This window comes from Nyctereutes procyonoides, unplaced genomic scaffold (assembly GCF_905146905.1).
Source record: "Nyctereutes procyonoides isolate TBG_1078 unplaced genomic scaffold, NYPRO_anot_genome, whole genome shotgun sequence".
In the NCBI taxonomy this organism is placed as follows: domain Eukaryota; kingdom Metazoa; phylum Chordata; class Mammalia; order Carnivora; family Canidae; genus Nyctereutes; species Nyctereutes procyonoides.
The window spans coordinates 36,219,772-36,238,904 of record NW_026575125.1 but is presented as its reverse complement, the minus strand read 5'-3'; the positions used below and the strand labels follow the sequence as shown (position 1 = coordinate 36,238,904).

Here is a 19,133-nt window from a genome sequence, read left to right as displayed (position 1 = left end):
GATTAGGTATTTATTAGCATTCTATTTCACTAAATCTAATATAAATATTTTTATAATGTACTAGCTGTTTTTCCATACCCTAGCCTCTGTTTTTTTTTTTAAGATTTTATTTATTTATTCATGAGAGACACAGAAAGAGAGAGAGGCAGAGATACAGGCAGAGAGAGAAGCAGGCTCCATGCAGGGAACCCAATGTGGGACTTGATCCCGGGACTCCAGGATCACGCCCTGGGCAGAAGGCTGGCACTTAACCACTGAGCAACCCAGGCATCCCAGTTTTCGAAATAACCAATTCTGTTTTAATCTTCAGTGCCCTGGTGGCCCTACTATGACCAGATTTGAGTATACATGCAGTCCCCAACTTACAGTGGTTCAACTTAGGATTTTTTGACTTTGCTGTGGCACAAAAGCAATATGCATTCAGTAGAAACTGCAGTTCAAATTTTGATCTCTTCCCAGGCAAGGGATATATGGCATGGTCCTCTGTCATGTTGCTGGGCAGTAGCTCCCAATCAGTTTCACCATCATGAGAGTCAATAACTGATACACTTATAACCATTCTATACCCATTGCAGTCATTCTCTTTTTCACTTTGGGTGTAGTATCCAAAAAATCACATGAGATATTTAGCACTTTATTATAAAATATGCTTTGTGTCAGATGAGTTTGCCCAACTGGAAGCTAATGTAAGTGTTCTGATCATGTTTAAGGTAGGCTAGGCTAAACTATGAGATTCGGAAGGTTAGGTATAAATGCTTTTTCAACTTACAGTATTTTCAATGTATGATGGATTTATCAGGACATGACCCCATTGCATATTGAGGAAGATCTGTAATCTTTTTCTGATTCTTCCTTAACATGAGCTTTTTCCTATTCATTCTAAGCTTTCTACTTTCTGTCTCTCTGTTCTTAGCTCATTCTTATGTATCCTTTTCCTACTTTATTAGTATCTTAGCTTGTTATATATAGAGATAGAAGTAGAAAAGCATAAATACATAGATACATTTGGCCCCATCCATTACTGATATCACCATCCTCTCTTTATCTAAATCCAACCCTGGTTAAATTCAGCTAACCACCTACTCCAGACCTGAACCCTACTGGCTGAAATAAGGACTACTAGGTACAAACACCAGGTCGTTTTGATTGTTCTCACTTTACATTCATGACCACAAACCTCAAGTGGGCCCTTGTGCTGCCAGCAGTCCTGCTCTATTTCCTTAGTCTGTTGGTTCTCAAAGCATGGCTTCCAGACCAGTAGCATCAACATCACTCAAGAACTTATTAGAAATGCATGTTCTTGACCTCATGTCAAACCTTATGAATCAGAAACTCTGGGGGTGGAAGCCAGCAAACCTGTGTGATTCTGAGGCTGAAGTTTGAGAACCACTACCTTAGTCAAGTCATTGTTCCATTCTTTGAAAATATTTCTTCACACTGTCACTCTTCTCAAGTTGCCAACAACCCCCTCTCCTTCCCCACTCCTGCCTGATGATCACTTTTATTTCAAAGTAAATAGAAAACAGAAGTACTCAGAAGAGAAGTTCCTCATATTCCTACATCCCCATCTGCTTGCATCTACAGGTGCTCCCATACCCTGCCTTCCTCACAATCACTGAGGCCAACCCCCTCTCCCCACCTGCACACTATATTCCATCCCTTCTTCCTCCTGGGATCGTGTTTTCCTCTCTACAGGGTCTTTCCCATCAGCACACAATTGTCTCTCTCTCAAAGACAAAACAAAAACACAGCTCCTTGAAAATCTCTAGATACTGCTATGGAGTCCTCAATCATGTTTTTATGTGAAACTTTTGAATATTAATGTGTATTTTCTTATTTCCATAAAAGGTAACAAAACAATGGAAGGATAAGCCCAAAAATAATACAAATACTTAGGAAAGAGGAAGGAGAGATTAAGAGGAAAGAAAAGGTATAAAAGCTGGACCTCTCTAAATGGAATATGTTTACAGTTTCAACTTTGGAATTACGTACATTTTTTTTAAGATTTTATTTATTTGAGACACAGAGTGTGCACATGAATACAGGGTGAGGAGCAGAAGGAGAGGGACAAACAGACTCCTTGCTGAGTGGGGAGCCCAATGTGGGGCTTGATCCCAAGACCCTGAAATCATGACCTGAGCCAAAGGCAGATGTTTAACTGACTGAGCCACCCAGGCACCCATATACATGTTTTATATAATCAAAACATCAAATCAAGTCAAAATCTAATTCAGACAAATAGGCCCCACTGGGTACCAAACTGAAAGCATAACCACAAGTAGAATTCTTTTAAGTGTCTTTAAATAGATTGAGTTTGGGGGCTGCTGGGTGGCTCAGTTGGTTAAGCGTCTGACCCTTGATTTCACCCTCAGGTCATGATCTCAGGGTTGTGAGATGGAGCCCCGCATTGGGCTCCACACTCGGCATGGAGTCTGCTTAAAGATCTCTCCCTCTCCCTCATAATAATACCCAAAAAACCCTTTATTAATTACTGTTGGAGGTTGCCTAGCAACCAACTTACTATTCTGGAAATCGTTCATAGCAGCTTTAGTCATAATATCCCAAAACTAGAAACAGCCCAAATGTCCCTCAATAGGAGAATGGACAAACTGAAGTATATTCATACAAGGGGATATTTACTCAGCAATAGAAGAAATGAACCACTGATCACAACAAAATGGATGAATCTCAGAAACATGCTGAGTGAGAGAAGCCTTACATAAAAGAGTACATACTCTATGGCTTTATGTATATGCAGTTGTAGTAAAAGCAAAACAAACTTGTGAAAAATATCAGACTAGTCATTTGCACTGGGGGTGTGGCAGCAGAGATTGAGTAGAAAGTGGGTGAGGGAGGTTTCTGGGATGATAACAGCTTGATTGGGATACAGGTTACATAGTTCTATGCAAGTTGGTAAAACTCACCAATGGTACTCTTAAGATTTGTGAATTTCACAGCATATAAATTTTACCTTAAACATAATTTTAAATATTAAACTCAAGGGGCACCGGGTGGCTCAGTTGGATAAGTGTCCAACTCTTGATTTTGGCTCAGGTCATGATTTTAGGATTGTGAGATTGGGCCCCATATCAGGCTTCACACTTAGTATGAAGTCGCTTAACATTCTCTGCCCTTCACTCCCCACCACATGCATTGCTTGCTCTCTCTCTCTCCCTCAAAAAAAAATATTAAACTCTAATGACATGTGCTGAATTATAGTGAAAAGATGGACAGATGGTTGGATAGAGGGATGAATAGATATTTGATAAAGCAAATGTAGCAAAATGTTCATTATAGAATCTATGTGGTGAATATGTGGCTATTTATAGTTCTTAAAAGTTTTCTCTGTTTTTGATAGTCTTCATAACAAAATATCAGAGAAAACTTCCATTTTGGAAATCCTAATTAGGGAACTGAGCAACATTGGCTGCTAAAATCATGAAAGAAAAGTCAGTGGTGAACTTTGTAACGATGGATCAGGGCAGACATTACCTGAACCCACTGACCAGTCCTGCCACTAAAAATAGGACAGCCAGACATTATGTTCTTTAAAACCAAACTATTAGTGAAAAAAACTAAAATTGAATGTGATTCTAATCATGCTTCTAGATCTAACTACCAATTTATAGAAAATACAGAAACATATTAAATGATACTATGTAGGTGCTGTTAGCCAAGTCCAGATTATAGAAGATTCTACAGGGGAAATTACCTAGTATCTTAACAAAACAATGGCGTGAACCTTTTCTAAAAAACTAAGAGGGGGATACAGTATAGAGTCAGAGAGATGTAAGACCTATAACCATCAGATGCAATATATAGGCCTTAAATTAAATACCACTTTGAACTAACCAACTGTAAACACACACACAACCCATCTTTGAGATAGGGAAAATTGAATGTAGATTGGTATTAGATGATATTAAAGAATTATTCATGTATTGAATGTGATAATATGGTTATTTTTTCAAGTCACCTGTTAGAAATACTGAACTAATAGCAAGTGAAATTATACTTGTTTTAAAAGACTTCAGCAACAAAAAAATGGGATAGGTGAAGCAAGAAAGGCAGAATGTCAGTAACTGTTAAAGCTGGGAGATAGGGGGCACCTGCATGGCTCAATGGGTTAAGCATCTGCCTTCAGCTCAGGTCATGATCCCAGGATTCTGGGATCAAGCCCCACATTGGGCTCCCTGCTCAGTGGGGAGCCTGCTCCTCCCTCTCCCTCTGCCCCTCCCTGTTTGAGTGCACGCATGCTCGCTCTCTCTAGCTCACTCTCTCAAATAAATAAAATCTTTTTTTAAAAAAGCTGGGAGATAGGTACATGGAGGTTTAATAAAGTATTTTCTCTGATTGCAAATTCTAAAGTTTTTAAAAGGAAACTTCCTTCGCTTCTCATTCTCTTTTAGTTACATCCCATTCCCATTTCTCTATTCCTAATAAAGTTTTGAAAGATACTTGAATTTACTATCTCCACACCATCTTTCCCATTTTTCTTGAACCTTGTCCAATAGAGATTTTTGTCTTTATCATCTCACCAAAACCCTTCTTATCCAGGTCACCAGGGACTTCCAGGTTGCCAAATCTAATGGTCAGTTCTCAATTCTCATCTTAAATGGCTTCTCACTAACATTTCAGGATATCAGACTACTCAGATTTCCCTCCTGCTTCACTGTCTACACATTCTCTTTCCTTTGCTAGATTGTTGTCATCTTCCTGACCTCAAACATTGCTGTGCACCAAATCTCATTCTTGCAACCTCTTCTCTTTTCTATCAATACTCACTCCCTGAGTTATTTCACTCATTGCTGTGGCTATAAACACTGTGTGCTGTTGATCCCCACATTTATATCTCTAATTCCAGTTTTCCCTCTCCCATCTTTTAAGATCTCACATTCAATTTGTGCAAAGCCAAATTCTTCATCCTTCTTATAAATGCTTCCTTCTGTGTTCCCAGTTTTAGTAAATGGCATCTTCGTTTTCATTCAGTTACTCATAACAGAAACCTCGTTGTCACACTTACCTCTTTTTCTCATACCCCATATCCAGCAACAATTCCTATCAGCCTAACCTCCAGAACATATCCTGAATATGACCACTTGTTGCCATCACTGCTTCTATCACTCTAATCTAATTCCAATCCCCCATCTTCTCTTTCCTAGACAACCACAGAAGCCTCCTACCTGGTATCCTTTCTTCAACATTCATGTGCTTACAATCTCTTCACCATACAACAGCCCAAGTGATTCTTTCAAAACCTGAAATGGCTCATAATGTTCCCCTGGTCACAACTTTCCAATGGTTTCCCATCTCAGCATAAAACCCTGGGTTCTGGCTGTGGCTTCAAGTCCTAGATCATAGAGCCTTTGATTACCTGGATCATATTTCTTACCACTCTTCTCCTTGCTCATTTTTCCCCCAATACACTGGCTTCCTTACTCTTCTCCAAACATACCCACCCTCCTCATGCTTCTAGGCCTTTCTACATACTATTCTCTTCTCTTCTCTTGGAACCTGCTTGCACATGACCCATTCTGCCCCCCTTCATTCTGGTCTGGGTTTAGATATTACCCTATTAGAGAAGCTTTGTCTGACCCAACCCCCTTACTAAATAGTAGCTCCCTAGTTTCCAAACATGTGACATTTACCTCCTTGCCAGCTTTTACCTCATAGCACTTAACACAGCCTCATCTCTTATAATCATTTATATGTACTGATTTCCTTAGTTTCTCTCTCTCAGTTTTATGACTTAAGGATTTATTGCGAATGACAGAATCCACACTCTGATGAGAATTACATAAATCTCAGTGTAACATTAACTTAAGAATAAATATAGTCAACAAACTATAAAGGGTATGCTTTGGGATTCTGATTTAAGCTTCTGTTTTTCCTTAATAAGGTGACAAAACTGGCCAGGAGATCCTGTCTATGTTTATAGATTCTTCCTCTGCATCATACCCCTCCTTTTCTAGGCTTGTTCCTTTACTGCACCCCACACTAGAAGCATGCTAGGGCTATCGCTTTCTTCTTCAGGTCTGTTGTCATCCATCTCTATTTGAACAAACCAAAAGTTCTTAACCAAGAGCCATCTTTATGAGCTGGTTTCTGCAGAGCTTTGCTTGCTCTCGCATAAACCCTCCTGGCTACTTTGTCCCTTGCTGCAGCTCACTCACCATTCATGTACACTTGCCTTCCTTCTCCCCTCTTTCTCTTTCACACAAGCTCATACATACATTTATATTTAAGGACTCATCTTTCTTTGTGCTAGAGCCTCTATTATAAGACCTTTAAATGCCTTTGGACAAAAAGTGCCACTTTCAAAGTAGAACCCTGACACTTTCCTTGAGCAGAGTAAGGATCCCTCCCAATTTTGTGTATCATCATCAAACTTCTCTCTGGGTGTACCAGTTCAGAGGGTTTTGTTTTTGCACAGGATTTTGGGGGGGCCACTATCATATAGGCTAAACCTAAGCTAACACTGTGTCATTTTATAAATGAGCAAGTAGAGGAGAGAACAAAAATACTTTCTCCTCCATGCCTGAAGAAGTTTGCTTTTTTTCACTAACCTATGTTTTAAAGGCAGGTTCTATGTGACTTCAGTCATATTGGAGAGCATAGTATTTGAGCAGAGACTGAAGGTCCACACAATTAAATGCTTTCAGGCCCAACAAGGTCCTAGAAAGAAACAGATGCAGAAGACCAGGTCCTACAAAGAAACTCTCATTGTGATCACGAAGCAAATGATTCTTAGGGAGCCCTGGTTTCACGGCTACTCCTTGGGAAGGATGTCTTTGCCCTGGACCAGAGGCCAGCCAAGTTGTCTTCTTTCTCCCCTCTCATTCTCACAAAGAGGAAGGTCAGGTCCAGAGAAAAGACATGCCCAGGGAGAACATTGAATTCCATAGGAGCAAGATTCAATTAAAGTCATTAAATCTGGCTCTTTTTACTTGGGGATGGAATGAATAAAGAAAAACAAGAGGATAGTCAGAGGGTGGACAAAGAAAGAGCCATCGTCAGCACCTAACGACCAAGATAGAGTGGCTCTGTAGGTGAAGTCAGAGGTTTCAAGAAACATTTTGGCAAGAGATGTAAAAAATATTTTCCTTGAACAAATGTAAACTGTCACTTAGAAAAAGAGAATATTGCATGAAAAGGTAGAAAATATGTCTGTTATACTTGAACATGCTTGCTTCCTAATTCTTAGCACTGGTACCTTAATCTTAGAAGCAAATAATCCCTGCAAAACATTGGCTAAAGCAGGTAAGTCTTTGGAGAAATCAACCAGAAGTAAGAATACCACAAATAATTCAAGCATCCAAAATAATTCCGGGAGTTCTTAATGTATTACCTACATGTTACTCAGTTTTGTGTAAATTTAATTGTTCCTCTTCTATTAACCCTTACTTTTGGTTTGTCGTTTGTCTGTTTTTCTTTTCAGCCCCACTGTGTTCTCCTCGCCTCAAAGGAAAACTCGGCACCTGTTAAACTTGGGGGCTTTGGGGTAGCTATTCAATTAGGGGAATCTGGACTTGTAGCTGGAGGTAAGAACACTTTTTTAAAAATTCCCTTCAAAACCTGGTCACTTTCAGGCTTATGTGAAACTTTCAAACTAAAGATTAGCCCATCCTCAGCATTTCATACCCATTCCACTCCATCCACCCATCCTCCCAAAAAAGTGCCATCATAGTTTGGAATTTACTAACTGTAGTTTGAACTAAAATTTTAGTACCATAATAATAGACTCTGTCCTTTTACTCTTTATATTCCCACCACTTGGCAGAGAAGTGACCCTGCATACAGAGATTAAAACAGTGTTGAAAGAAGGTGGTATCTGGGGCAAAGTAACTTCTAAAGTTGAACTGACCAGGGACACCTGGCTGGCTAAATGGGTATATCATGAGACTCTTAATCTTAGGGTTGTGAGTCAAGCCCCAGGTTGGGCACAGAGCTGACTTTAAAAGAAATAAATAACATTGAACTGGCCAAACAAAGTCCATTCTAAAACGTGTGGTTTAACCACTTTCAGGTTTACATCAGTGGCTAATGTTTAATTTCATACTGTTTTCCTCTTTTTATTTGTGGAAAGAGTCCTGCTCGAGCCATCAATCTGTGTATTTGGGAAGAGCAAGCAGATGTGAATGAAGACTGATTTTATTATTAGCCAAAGCAAAACATAATTAGAAAATTCCCATGCCAGAAAAAAAAAGTAGAAAAGTTAAAAAATAGAAATTTTCTCCAGTAGCATACAGAGGTGGATGCTAATTCCAGATTCAAGAATCTGGATTTTTATTTATTCCCTTCAGTGGGCCCCAGCTCAGAATGCTGCCCTGTTTTTAGTTCTGTTCCTTAGTTTTGCAAATGACTTAGTTCTTCAGCCTACAGATTATCAGTCTTCTTCTAGTCAGTGCCTTCAATTTTCCACCTCTAGAGACTGCCAGCCTTCACAAAGAGGAAAAATATGAAAAATACCAGCAGAACCTTTTCACACCTGTCATCTTCCATGAATGCTTATATTAAGTTCAAATACCTGACAAATGATAAATATCAAAACAATAATCTCTTACACAGGATATTTCATTTAATTTAATACAGTATTACTAACACATCAAAGTGGCATTAACATAGACCATCTTCTGAAAAATGAGCCAAGAGTCATAGTTGTATTCTTTAAATTGTTATTTCATAACATTGCCATCTAAAATTAAATTATGTTTAGATTTTCTTCTAGTTTTGCATTCTTTAAGCTAATCATCTCCAATAATATGAAAAATTGCAAGTTGAGTATAGTTTTAAAAACTGATTTTTTTTCCTAATTCAAAACTTTCTTCTGTGATTAGAAGGACTGATCATAGGATCAGATATAGCATATAATTTAATCAAAGAATCATTGAATCTCAGGATTCCAAGGGCGTCTTAATTTCTCCAGTCTTATAACCAGTGATTGCGTTCCTTCATAAAATTCCCAGCAGAAGGTTGAGCTCTAGTTTAACTCCTTAATTAGCAAAGAATTCACTGTGTTCCAGGACTGTATTTCCATTTTTGGAAAACTCCTTAAGTACTGAAACATTCATCTTTGCATTAAACAGAAATCTGTCATCTTATCATTTCCACCCAGTGGTGTTAATTGTGACTTTTGGAGCCACACAGAACAATTTTAACCCTTCCACATGATGGCCATTGAAATGTTTAAAGACAGCTATCACATACCCCTAAGTCTTACCCAAATTAACTTGCCTAGGTTAATTTAGCCATTCCTCATAAAAACTAGTGCAGAATTTCATGGTGCACAAAGAACAGAGCCAAAACTGAGCACAACTACAGGTACAGTCCAGCACATAGGAGCTTGGGGCTGTTGCTTCTTTTGCTGTGGGTCTTACATTTTCTATCAGGCTCCCCAAATTGCATTAGCCTCTTGGACAGCCATTTAACACCACTGGCTCATTACTGGTCTTGCAATCAACTACATCTCCCAAGTTGTTTTTAAACAAATGTTGCTATTAAACTAACTCTTGGGGATCCCTGGGTGGCTCAGCGGTTTAGCACCTGCCATTGGCTCAGGGCGTGATTCTGGAGTCCCGGAATTGAGTCCCGAGTTGGGCTCCCTGCGTGGAGCCTGCTTCTCCCTCTGCCTGTGTCTCTGCCCCTCTCTCTCTCTCTCTCTCTCTCTCTCGAATGAATGAATGAATAAATAAATAAATAAATAAATAAATAAATAAATAAATAAATAAAATCTTTAAAAAAATAAACTAACTCTCTTAAATCTGGTATTTGTACAGATGAACCCTCTGTAAAGACTACACAATTATAGGGGCCCCTGGGTGGTTCAGTCAGTTAAGCATCTGACTTTTGGTTTCAGCTCAGGTCATGATCTCAGGGTTGTGAGATCAAGCCCCACATCAGGCTTCATGCTCAATGGGGAGGGAGTCTGCCTGGGATTCTCTTCTCTCCTCTTCTCTCCTCTTCACTCTCTCTCTCGCTTTCTCTTTCTCAAATGAAAATAAATACATTTCTTTTTTTAAAAAGACTACACATAGGACACCTTGGTGGCTCAGCAGTTGAGCACCTGCCTTTGGCCCAGGGTGTGATCCTGGAGTCACTGGATCGAGTCCTGCATCAGCCTCCCTGCAGGGAGCCTGCTTCTCTCTCTGCCTGTGTCTCTGCCTCTCTCTGTGTGTGTCTCTCGTGAATAAATAAATAAAATATTAAAAAAAGACTACACAATTATAACAAATAACTTCTGATAATTACATCCCCAAGATTGATGGGCTAAAATGAAATGACACAAAGTCCTTTTATATGTTCTATACTGGCCACATATAATGACTTTGTTTCTCTTTATCTGGATCCATATCCTGTTAGCATTTTTTTTAAGATTTTATTTATTTATTCCTGACAGACAGAGAGAGAAGCAGAGGGAGAAGCAGGCTCCATGCAGGGAGTCTGATGCAGGACTGGATCCAGGGACTCCAGGATCACGCCCCAGGCCCAAGACAGGCACTAAACCGCTGAGCCACCCAGGGATCCCCATATCCTGTTAGTATTCAAAGTAGAATAAGCTTCATATTTTACCATACATCTTGATTGAAGGCAAACAACAGATTCATTAGATTTATCTAGACATTTTCTCCATGTTACTCTACTTTCCTAAAGTCCATAAGCCTTTCCCCTAAATTGTGTGTTTTTAAAACTGATTTTGAACCTACATTGTGTCAGTTGTACAAAATTTTTCTCAGTGCTCCTAGAATTAAAATACTTTCTGATGGTCCAAATGTTATTCCTTAACATACCTTTCCTTCCAGTCTTGAAATAAGTACTTCAAGCATTATAGCATCTTTGAAAATACAACCTACATAGACAAGGGATAAATGAGTTCTCTAAATGAAAGCTTTCTTATTGTTTAAGGTACTTTTGAAATTATACTAATATTATCAGTTCATTTGCTAATATTTATTGACAGAAAGCTATTTTCCTGTCAGTTGGAATCTTTGGTTACTCAGTGGAATAGAAATAGAAATAGAAAGGAATTCTCTCCTTTATATGTTCCATATAGTAGCAGTCGCTTACATATATTTGCACTTAACCTATCTGGGATTCTATTTGAAAAACTCATCTATCCAGAAGATAACTAGGAACCTACAAAAAAATTATTTTTGCAGCAAGACATTTCTTGATCTTACTACCCATTCATGGTCCTCCCAAATGGGCATCTCAGGACATTCTCTGAAGCTGGCATGCTGCCATTTTATGGATTTTGTGCCTTCATTTTATGGATTATGTGCCTTCATACTTTGGATTATGTGCCTTCATACCTTGCACCTGCTACACCCTCTGGTTGGAAAACCTTTAGTCATTTTCTTTATCTATTTAACTCTTACTGCTCCTAAAGGTTGAGAGACTGAGCTGACAAACTATCTCCTCTTAAAAGCAAGCTGATCTTCACCATCCTAAGTTAGGTATCCCTCTTCCTTCTCTTCCATATTACCTTCACCATCTGGGCTACATACCTCTATGTAGTATCTGATGCAGAGATTTGTAATCATATCAAAGACTGAGCTTTCTGAGGACAAGGGGGAATCACCGTTCATCCCTCTGTATGTCCCTGACACCTCCACCTGTGTCTAGGACCTAGCAGGCACTTAGGATATTGTTACTAAATGAAAGAACCTATTTGCTAGTCAGTTTCTGGTTAATTGCCGATTTTACACAACAAATTAGAAGACAAGGCTAGAGGAAGCATGGTGAGAGAAAAGACATGAAAGCTTGACAGGAAAAGTATATTGAGCAGATAACAAAATGTAGAAAGCACAGCCCCCTTCTACTACTGAAGAACTCCACAGTTGCTTACCTGTGAAGTTCCCGAGTGCATTTTCCGTTCTGTAGCATAGTTCCTTCACTGATAGCCATAAGACAATATTGAGTCATCAAGAAAAGGTTACATTGTGTGTAGCATCTTGTGTGAAAGAAGTCGGAAAACTGTAGAAAGATAACCATCCAAAATTGTTAAAGTAAAAAACTTTGGGTGTGTAGAGATTTTAGGTCCTAGCTGTTGAAAACAACTCCTTACCTGAGGTTCTAGGTAATGAGGTTTTATTATATTATCCCCCAAAATCTAACATTTAAATATTGAAATGTGTATCTAAAGTATGTCATACCGAGTGACATTTAATTTGGTTTGGTAATTGACCACAAAATTCTAAGAACAGGAAGTCGAAGTCATAAAAAATCAAGTGACCACAGAAAAGGAAAAGTTAAGCAATCAAAAACAAGGAGTCCGGGAAGGTTGGTGTATGTTCACAGTTAACCTAGGCCTTCATATTTTACTGATTTGTACAAAATACTCTAAAAAGCTCATTCCTGCATATTCTTTCCCCCATCATCTGTGAACAAATTCTTGAACTAAAAGATATGTATGTTCCTTAAGGATGAACACTAATTGTCCAGAATGGGGTATCTTCGATCCAGATAAATGAAAAGAACCTCCATTTTTAGCTGTTCAGCCCTTTCTTGTGTAGGAAGTGATAAGGAGTCAAGCTGGGTTTCACAATTTCATCCCAACTATAAAAAGGTACCTTACTGATGCCATGGTCCCCACACCCTGACTGGTACCTTGATCTCTTGCCCTGCTTTTCTCAGCTCCTGCCTTCTGCACAAGGCAAATTCTTCAGTGGCCCTGCTCAGTCCAAGGCTGTTAATGAAGTGTGATATGAGGCTTAGCTCTCATTGTTTGAGCTTCTGCATATTACCAGAGGAAGCAAAATTGGGAAATGTGGAATAAAAGTCTTCCCTTCTAACCAGTACAGCTGTACTGGTGCACATTTTTTTTAAATATTTTATTTATTCATGAGAGACACAGAGAGCGAGAAAGAGACAGAGACACAGGCAGAGGGAGAAGCAGGCTCCATGCAGGGAGCCTGGTGTGGGACTCGATCCCGGGTCTCCAGGATCAGGTCCTGGGTTGAAGGCAGCGCTAAATCGCTGAGCCAACCAGGCTGCCCTGCTGCACATTTTAAATGCAAATATTTTTCATTCTGTAAACCCCAAAGTCAACCTCTTCCACTGGGAAGCAGAGGGGAACCGCAATGATCCACAGCAAAGGAACATCCCCAGCACACAAGCTAAGAGCTGCTTTATCCTTTGCCATCCCGAGTTTTGACAGTCATTAACTGGACTTCATGGTGTATTTTCTCTAGCTGGTTAGAAGATCTTTAAGGTCTTTTTTTTAAAAACTCTAAACCACAGTTCTGAGCTTTAGATAAAGTAGTATGCAGTCTGCAAAGTTAAAAAAAAAACTACCTTGGACTCGGTACGATGAGAGAGAAAGGCCAAGGGGAAGGAGGGAGGAAAGGAGGAGAAGGCTGGGCATGCACACAAGAAGAGCTGCCACATCTGATGGGCAGTGCCCCTTCCGCAGTAATTTCCTTACAGGGCACAGCCTTTCATTCTGTGGAAGAAAAGACTCCCTTAGGGATACTGAATTAAAGATGATCAGCGTGCTAGTAACTGCTCTCAGACTCCTTCCTGAAAACTAGTTTTGATGGGTAGGAGGTGGGAGAAAACTATATATCCTATATAGGAGATATATATATCTGCTCTTACCAAATGTTAATATTCAGCTGGCTCAATGGTGGAGCATGCAACTCCTGATCTCAGAGTTGTGAGTTCAAGGTCCATGTTGAGTGTAGAGATGACTTAAAAATAAAATCTTTTGGGGCACCTGGGTGGCTCAACGATTGAGCATCCACCTTCAGCTCAGGTCATTCTCTTCTCTCTCTCTCTCTCTCTCTCTTTCTGTCTCTCATGAATAAATAAAATCTTTTAAAAAAAAGATAAAGTACCTATCCTGGGGTCAATATTTTCAAGAGGTGATTAATTTTTTTTCCTTCTGCCTTTTTTTCCCCTTGATTTTATGGGAGAGGGAGAGGTGGTAAGAGAATATTTATATTGTTAAACTTTTCCTTCAGACTGTTATTGTTCTATTTTTAGTTTTCAGGTGAGGAAAAAAAAAGCCCATTTTATGTAAACATTTTTCCTTGATGTTGCTGTTTTAAATGTAGGACGCGTTGGAACACCTCATTTTATGGCCCCAGAAGTCGTCAAAAGAGAGCCTTATGGGAAACCAGTAGATGTCTGGGGTTGTGGCGTGATACTTTTTATCCTGCTAAGTGGTTGCTTGCCTTTTTACGGAACCAAGGAAAGATTGTTTGAAGGCATTATTAAAGGAAAATATAAGGTAATATATATTTTTTAATAAATTAATTTTTTATTGGTATTCAATTTACCAACATACAGAATAACACCCAGTGCTCATCCCATCAAGTGTCCCCCTCAGTGCCCGTCACCCACTCATCCCCACCCCCTGCCCTCCTCCCCTTCCACCACCCCTAGTTCGTTTCCCAGAGTCAGGAGTCTTTATGTTCTGTCTCCCTTTCTGATATTTCCCACACATAATATATTATGATTGTTTTATTTTTCCATTGAGATTAAATTATTCTGAAAAATGTGAAGTGACTCCCTGGGCTTCCCGATTGTCATGTGGTTACCCAGTTAGGGAAAAGTTCTTTGCTGACACCATTGATCCCTTAGCCTCATTAGACAGTATAAGCCTCAAGTAGATTTCTGAATTACTGTCAGCTGCACTATCACCCAGGTAGAAGAGAGGAGACTGGCTCTAAAACAGCCATGACCCTGCCCCACCCTCTGGGCTACAGCCAAAGTCTGTCCTACATGTTTGGAACCCAACCCCATATTCAGGCTACAAAACAGCACCCTAGTCCTCTTTGATACATTATCCTGTACATGCAAGTCAACAGTTTGGGAGTCTTGGCCCCCATAGTCTCAAAGCCAGTGCTTTTACCACAGACATGTTCTAGCAAAATTTGCCCATTTAGCTGGGTCAAAGAAATTGTTTTCTTAGTGCCTTGCTTATTTCAAATAAAATTCTAGTTCAGGGAAAGAATTTGGAATGACCCTTGGGATTTATTGTGATAGAATTTGACCTTTCTTTTTACCCTGGGTGAGGTATTCACAACAGATGTGAGCTCAGATTTAAAAGTATCTGTTCTCCTAACCTGTTCAGGTTAGGCTGGAAAATAAGCTTCTTTGGCCTTTCTTTGTGTAATCTGAGGAAAGGGCTTCATTTTTAAAGCTTCTTGCTTAATTTGTAAAGTGAAAATGGAAATTTCATCCCAGTGATTAATTCCTTATTTTATGTTTAGTACCTGCCTTTATTTGTTTTGCATTACCACACATGTTATTCCTTTTATGTTGTCAGCTAGCACAGCTGAAAAACTTGCCATTTACATTCCAGGATAAACCAAAATGCCAGGATCACAACTGCATCCCATAATACAGTTTAGAGCCATTTTGGTGTGACTTAAACATTCATGGTAATCTTTGGCTATAACATGGATTGGAAACCACGCAGACTATTCACAGACCTGTGATTAGCATATTATTCCTTTTATTATTAAAAAATTAAAAATTTATCACAGACATTGTGAATGGCTATCTAAAAAAGACCTAAGGAATGCTTGGAATTAAATAGGCTTCCATTGGTCTTACTACCCCCAGCTCTTACATACACTCCATGGCCTTAAACCATCACATGTGGCCAATAGAATCAAATGCTGCAGATGGGAAGTATGGGGGAATGTGTGCCTGGATACCAGCTTGTCAGCACAGCTTATGTTGGAGAAGTACTTTTTCCACCCCATATTACTGTAACCCATACTTTCTAATTCAACAGAGGTGCTGTTTCATTTTCAGCCATGCCCGGCAACAATAAAAACCAAACACACAGGTTTGGATAATACCAGACTCCAAAAACATGAGGCCTCTTAAGTTTCCTTTTCATTTTCTCAGTAACGTTATAATTGTATATGGGACTTCAAGAAAAAGGGAGGGAAAAAGAAATGAAACGTGAAGTAGCTTTAGGGTTATAGCCTTGTCCTTTGAAACCAGAAGTGAAGCTTGTAGAGGTGAGCAGGTGAGAATGAGTTATGCGTTTCATTTTTAGCCTCATGCATCACCAGCTTAATAAGGGCCTGCAGGTTCACCTCTTCTTTTAGTTGGGTTAAAATATATGCCAAAACTGTTAACAGAGAAAGATGTTTGAAGTATAGGTTTTTCTGCTTCTCTTAGGGTCATTTGGCCACAGGGGAATAAAGTCAGTCCTTCCAAGATAACTAAATGTCTGAGGAAACTTCTTGTAAGTAGTCCTCCCCCTTCAATCCCTGAAAATTGTGAGCGGCTATGAGAAGCGCATGGCCATGGGCTTTCTGGCCGAATTTGGCCAAGTGAAATCACAGATACTTAACATAGGAAAACAAACACAATGAGCAGTGCACCAGCATAATAATAATACTAGCAGTAATGATAGCTACCTCATACATAGCACTTACTATGTGCCAAGAACCATGCTAAGCACTCCTATTAACTCATTTTATCCTCACAGCAACTTGTGACATAGATACTGCATAATAAAATCTCCCACCTGTCTTTTGGAGCTATAAGCATTTGCTAATAATAGAATTCTTCCTTTGTGTTAGTTCAGTTGCTAACTTCCTGGTTTCCAAGGCAATGTGCTTCATTCCAACAGCCTCTGGTATTTGATTTTCTCTATTTTTAAAGCATTGAATAGGTTTTTTGTTTCCTTGTAAGAAATTTGGACCATTCACACATGCCAAAAATTATTTTAAAAACTCCATTCTTAGTATCATAGTAAGTCAGATGGACATGACAGTGATACCATAATTTCTCTACCTAGAGCTTTGAAGCTTTTGAGTTAACAACTTATTTACTCATTTACTTGGCTAACCTCACCTCTTGCTTATATTCATGGCTTTTTTTTTAATATACAAAAGCCCCAGATTCTCAGCAGCTTTGTTTGAAGTATAGATCCATCTCTAACATGAGTGATAAACTTGGTGGGCCTTTCATACGTGTGTGTGTGTGTGCATGTGTGCATGTGTATGTATGTGTGTATACACACAGACTGTGGTGTGATTCTGTCAACGTTTGGTTTTTTTTTTTTTTTACATTCGTTGTTATTGAAAATTCCAAACAAACAAAAGTAGTAGAGATCACAGTACAGTGAACCCCCAGGTTCAATACTTAGCAACATAGAGCCAATCTGGTTGTTATTTGTGTATCCCACATACTACCAGATGATTAACTTTTTTTATAAGAGACAGAAATATATTTCCCAAAGTATGTAAAAGCTGCAGTGCCATCTTCTGTCATTGTTACCAGTAGCCAGTTGATAACTCCACAACAGGAGTCGAGGTGCCTATGGCTTTAGTATTCAAATAAGTGAGACTGTTCTATAGTCCTGTTTTGTTCCCCTTAGGAACTCAACCTCCCAGATTAACTTCAGCTACTCTTCTCAACCAAAGGAAGAGAAAAACCCTGAATTGGACTCCCTCATAAACAGGATGGGGGCATAAACTTCTCAACCTCTACTCACTTCAGAAATCTTATGAGCACTTTCAGATGACCTGTCAAGCCCTTTCCCCGAGGACAGATCATTTTGACTTTATAGAACACATCAGCTCCAGGATGGGGAAGAGGGAAGAAGACTAGGCCTCATCTAATCATCCACATTATTTCAAACTGACCAATTGATGACAATTTCCATAAGATGACAGCAGTATGGCCCTCACTTTAGTTAAGAGATCTGAGAAAAAGTGACTATTGTTTGGCATTCTGCCGATTAGAAAAAGAACAAGGAATGTTTTTCACTCTCCATCTACAAGTATAGACCCTCACCATAGCCAGAGCGAAGTGTCTAGTGCTAACCCTTGACCAAAATATAATGACTCCTGTGTATTGTGATGCAAGTTGTGATTTTATTTGGCTTTAAATTGTTATGGACTTTATGTTCTAGCTTTCACTCTTAGAAGATGACCTACGTCCCCTCTGTTTCAAACCATGGCATCGCTAGCTCCTGACACCAGGCAACTCACATAAATTCACCCAGTCAGTCAGCTTCTTGGTAGTAAATAAGAAATGAGACTCTACTGGTCTCTCCCTTCCTGTCCCCACTTGCCTTCCCAACTGTAAGCCTTAAGCATCCCATCCCTTTTTCTGCTTCCTGGTCTCAGACATACCTTTTTCCCAGGAACCATCTTGCTCTTTTCCTCCCAGATCCACTTTCTGACTACTCTTGTGTCTTTTGAACAACTCATAGTTTTTGTTCATTTGTTTGACTTTAGTCAGTTGACCTTGTGGCTTAGTTGTCTCATCTCTACAAGAGGAATAAGAGTAACTTCAATGAAGACCATACACAAGTGAATTGGTTATTACATAGGGCCTATGTTAACAGTATATTTTTTCTTAAATACTGAAATTGATACTGAGTGGCCAAATATCCTACTAAGAACTTTGCATAATTTTGTAATTACTGTGTATTCCAATTTTTAAAAAGAAAATGTTTTTAAAATTCCTTAAAATTTTTATTTTAGCCCTTTCTAGAGCAAAGTATCTAGTCTCTTTAGCTAAGGTAGAAACTATGGTCATGAGCATTCTATTCTTCAGTTATTTAAAATACTATAACTTATATGACAACAAGAACATATGTAAGGGATATTTACTTATGCAAAATCTCATATATAGAGCAAAGGCCACCAAAGACTTGCCTTTGTCCTCTTCCTTAGAAAGCAAGCCTTCAGAATCAGGTTTCTGTTCTTTGATCCGAGAACTTTATGTACAATGAAACAGCATAGTGAATGTTAACTTCTCACTAGACGATAACTGTGGAACTTTCCTCTCCTTGTCTTTAGATGAATCCAAGGCAGTGGAGCCATATCTCTGAAAGTGCCAAAGACCTAGTCCGTCGCATGCTGATGCTGGATCCAGCTGAAAGGATCACTGTCTATGAAGCACTGAATCACCCATGGCTTAAGGTACATGAGCCCATAGGTGGCCATCTACACTTTGTGTGAATGCTTCCAGTAATAGGAATGTATTACTCTAGAGAGCAACTCTCCCCACCTTTCTTCTGAGCACTTTTTTTTTGAGTTTTGTTCATCTTGTTTGCGGTTTCTGGACAGCATCTGTAAATATCAGAGTAGAGAATATGCCATTCTAGTGGCATTCAGCCATCAGAGGGAGCAGAGACAGATTAAGGCAGAACA

The 19,133-nt window shown here is 39.2% G+C and overlaps 1 protein-coding gene across 8 annotated transcripts in view; it reads left to right on the top strand.

Moving 5' to 3' along the window:
• Window positions 1-19,133, top strand: part of CASK (calcium/calmodulin dependent serine protein kinase) — a 348,892-nt gene that overhangs the window by 210,276 nt on the left and 119,483 nt on the right. For all 8 annotated transcript variants that reach the window (XM_055337533.1, XM_055337531.1, XM_055337539.1 and 5 more), the window contains exons 6-8: window positions 7,439-7,541; window positions 14,055-14,230; window positions 18,780-18,902. In XM_055337533.1, the coding sequence (XP_055193508.1) occupies window positions 7,439-7,541; window positions 14,055-14,230; window positions 18,780-18,902 (402 nt within the window). The remainder of the gene's footprint in view (window positions 1-7,438; window positions 7,542-14,054; window positions 14,231-18,779; window positions 18,903-19,133) is intronic.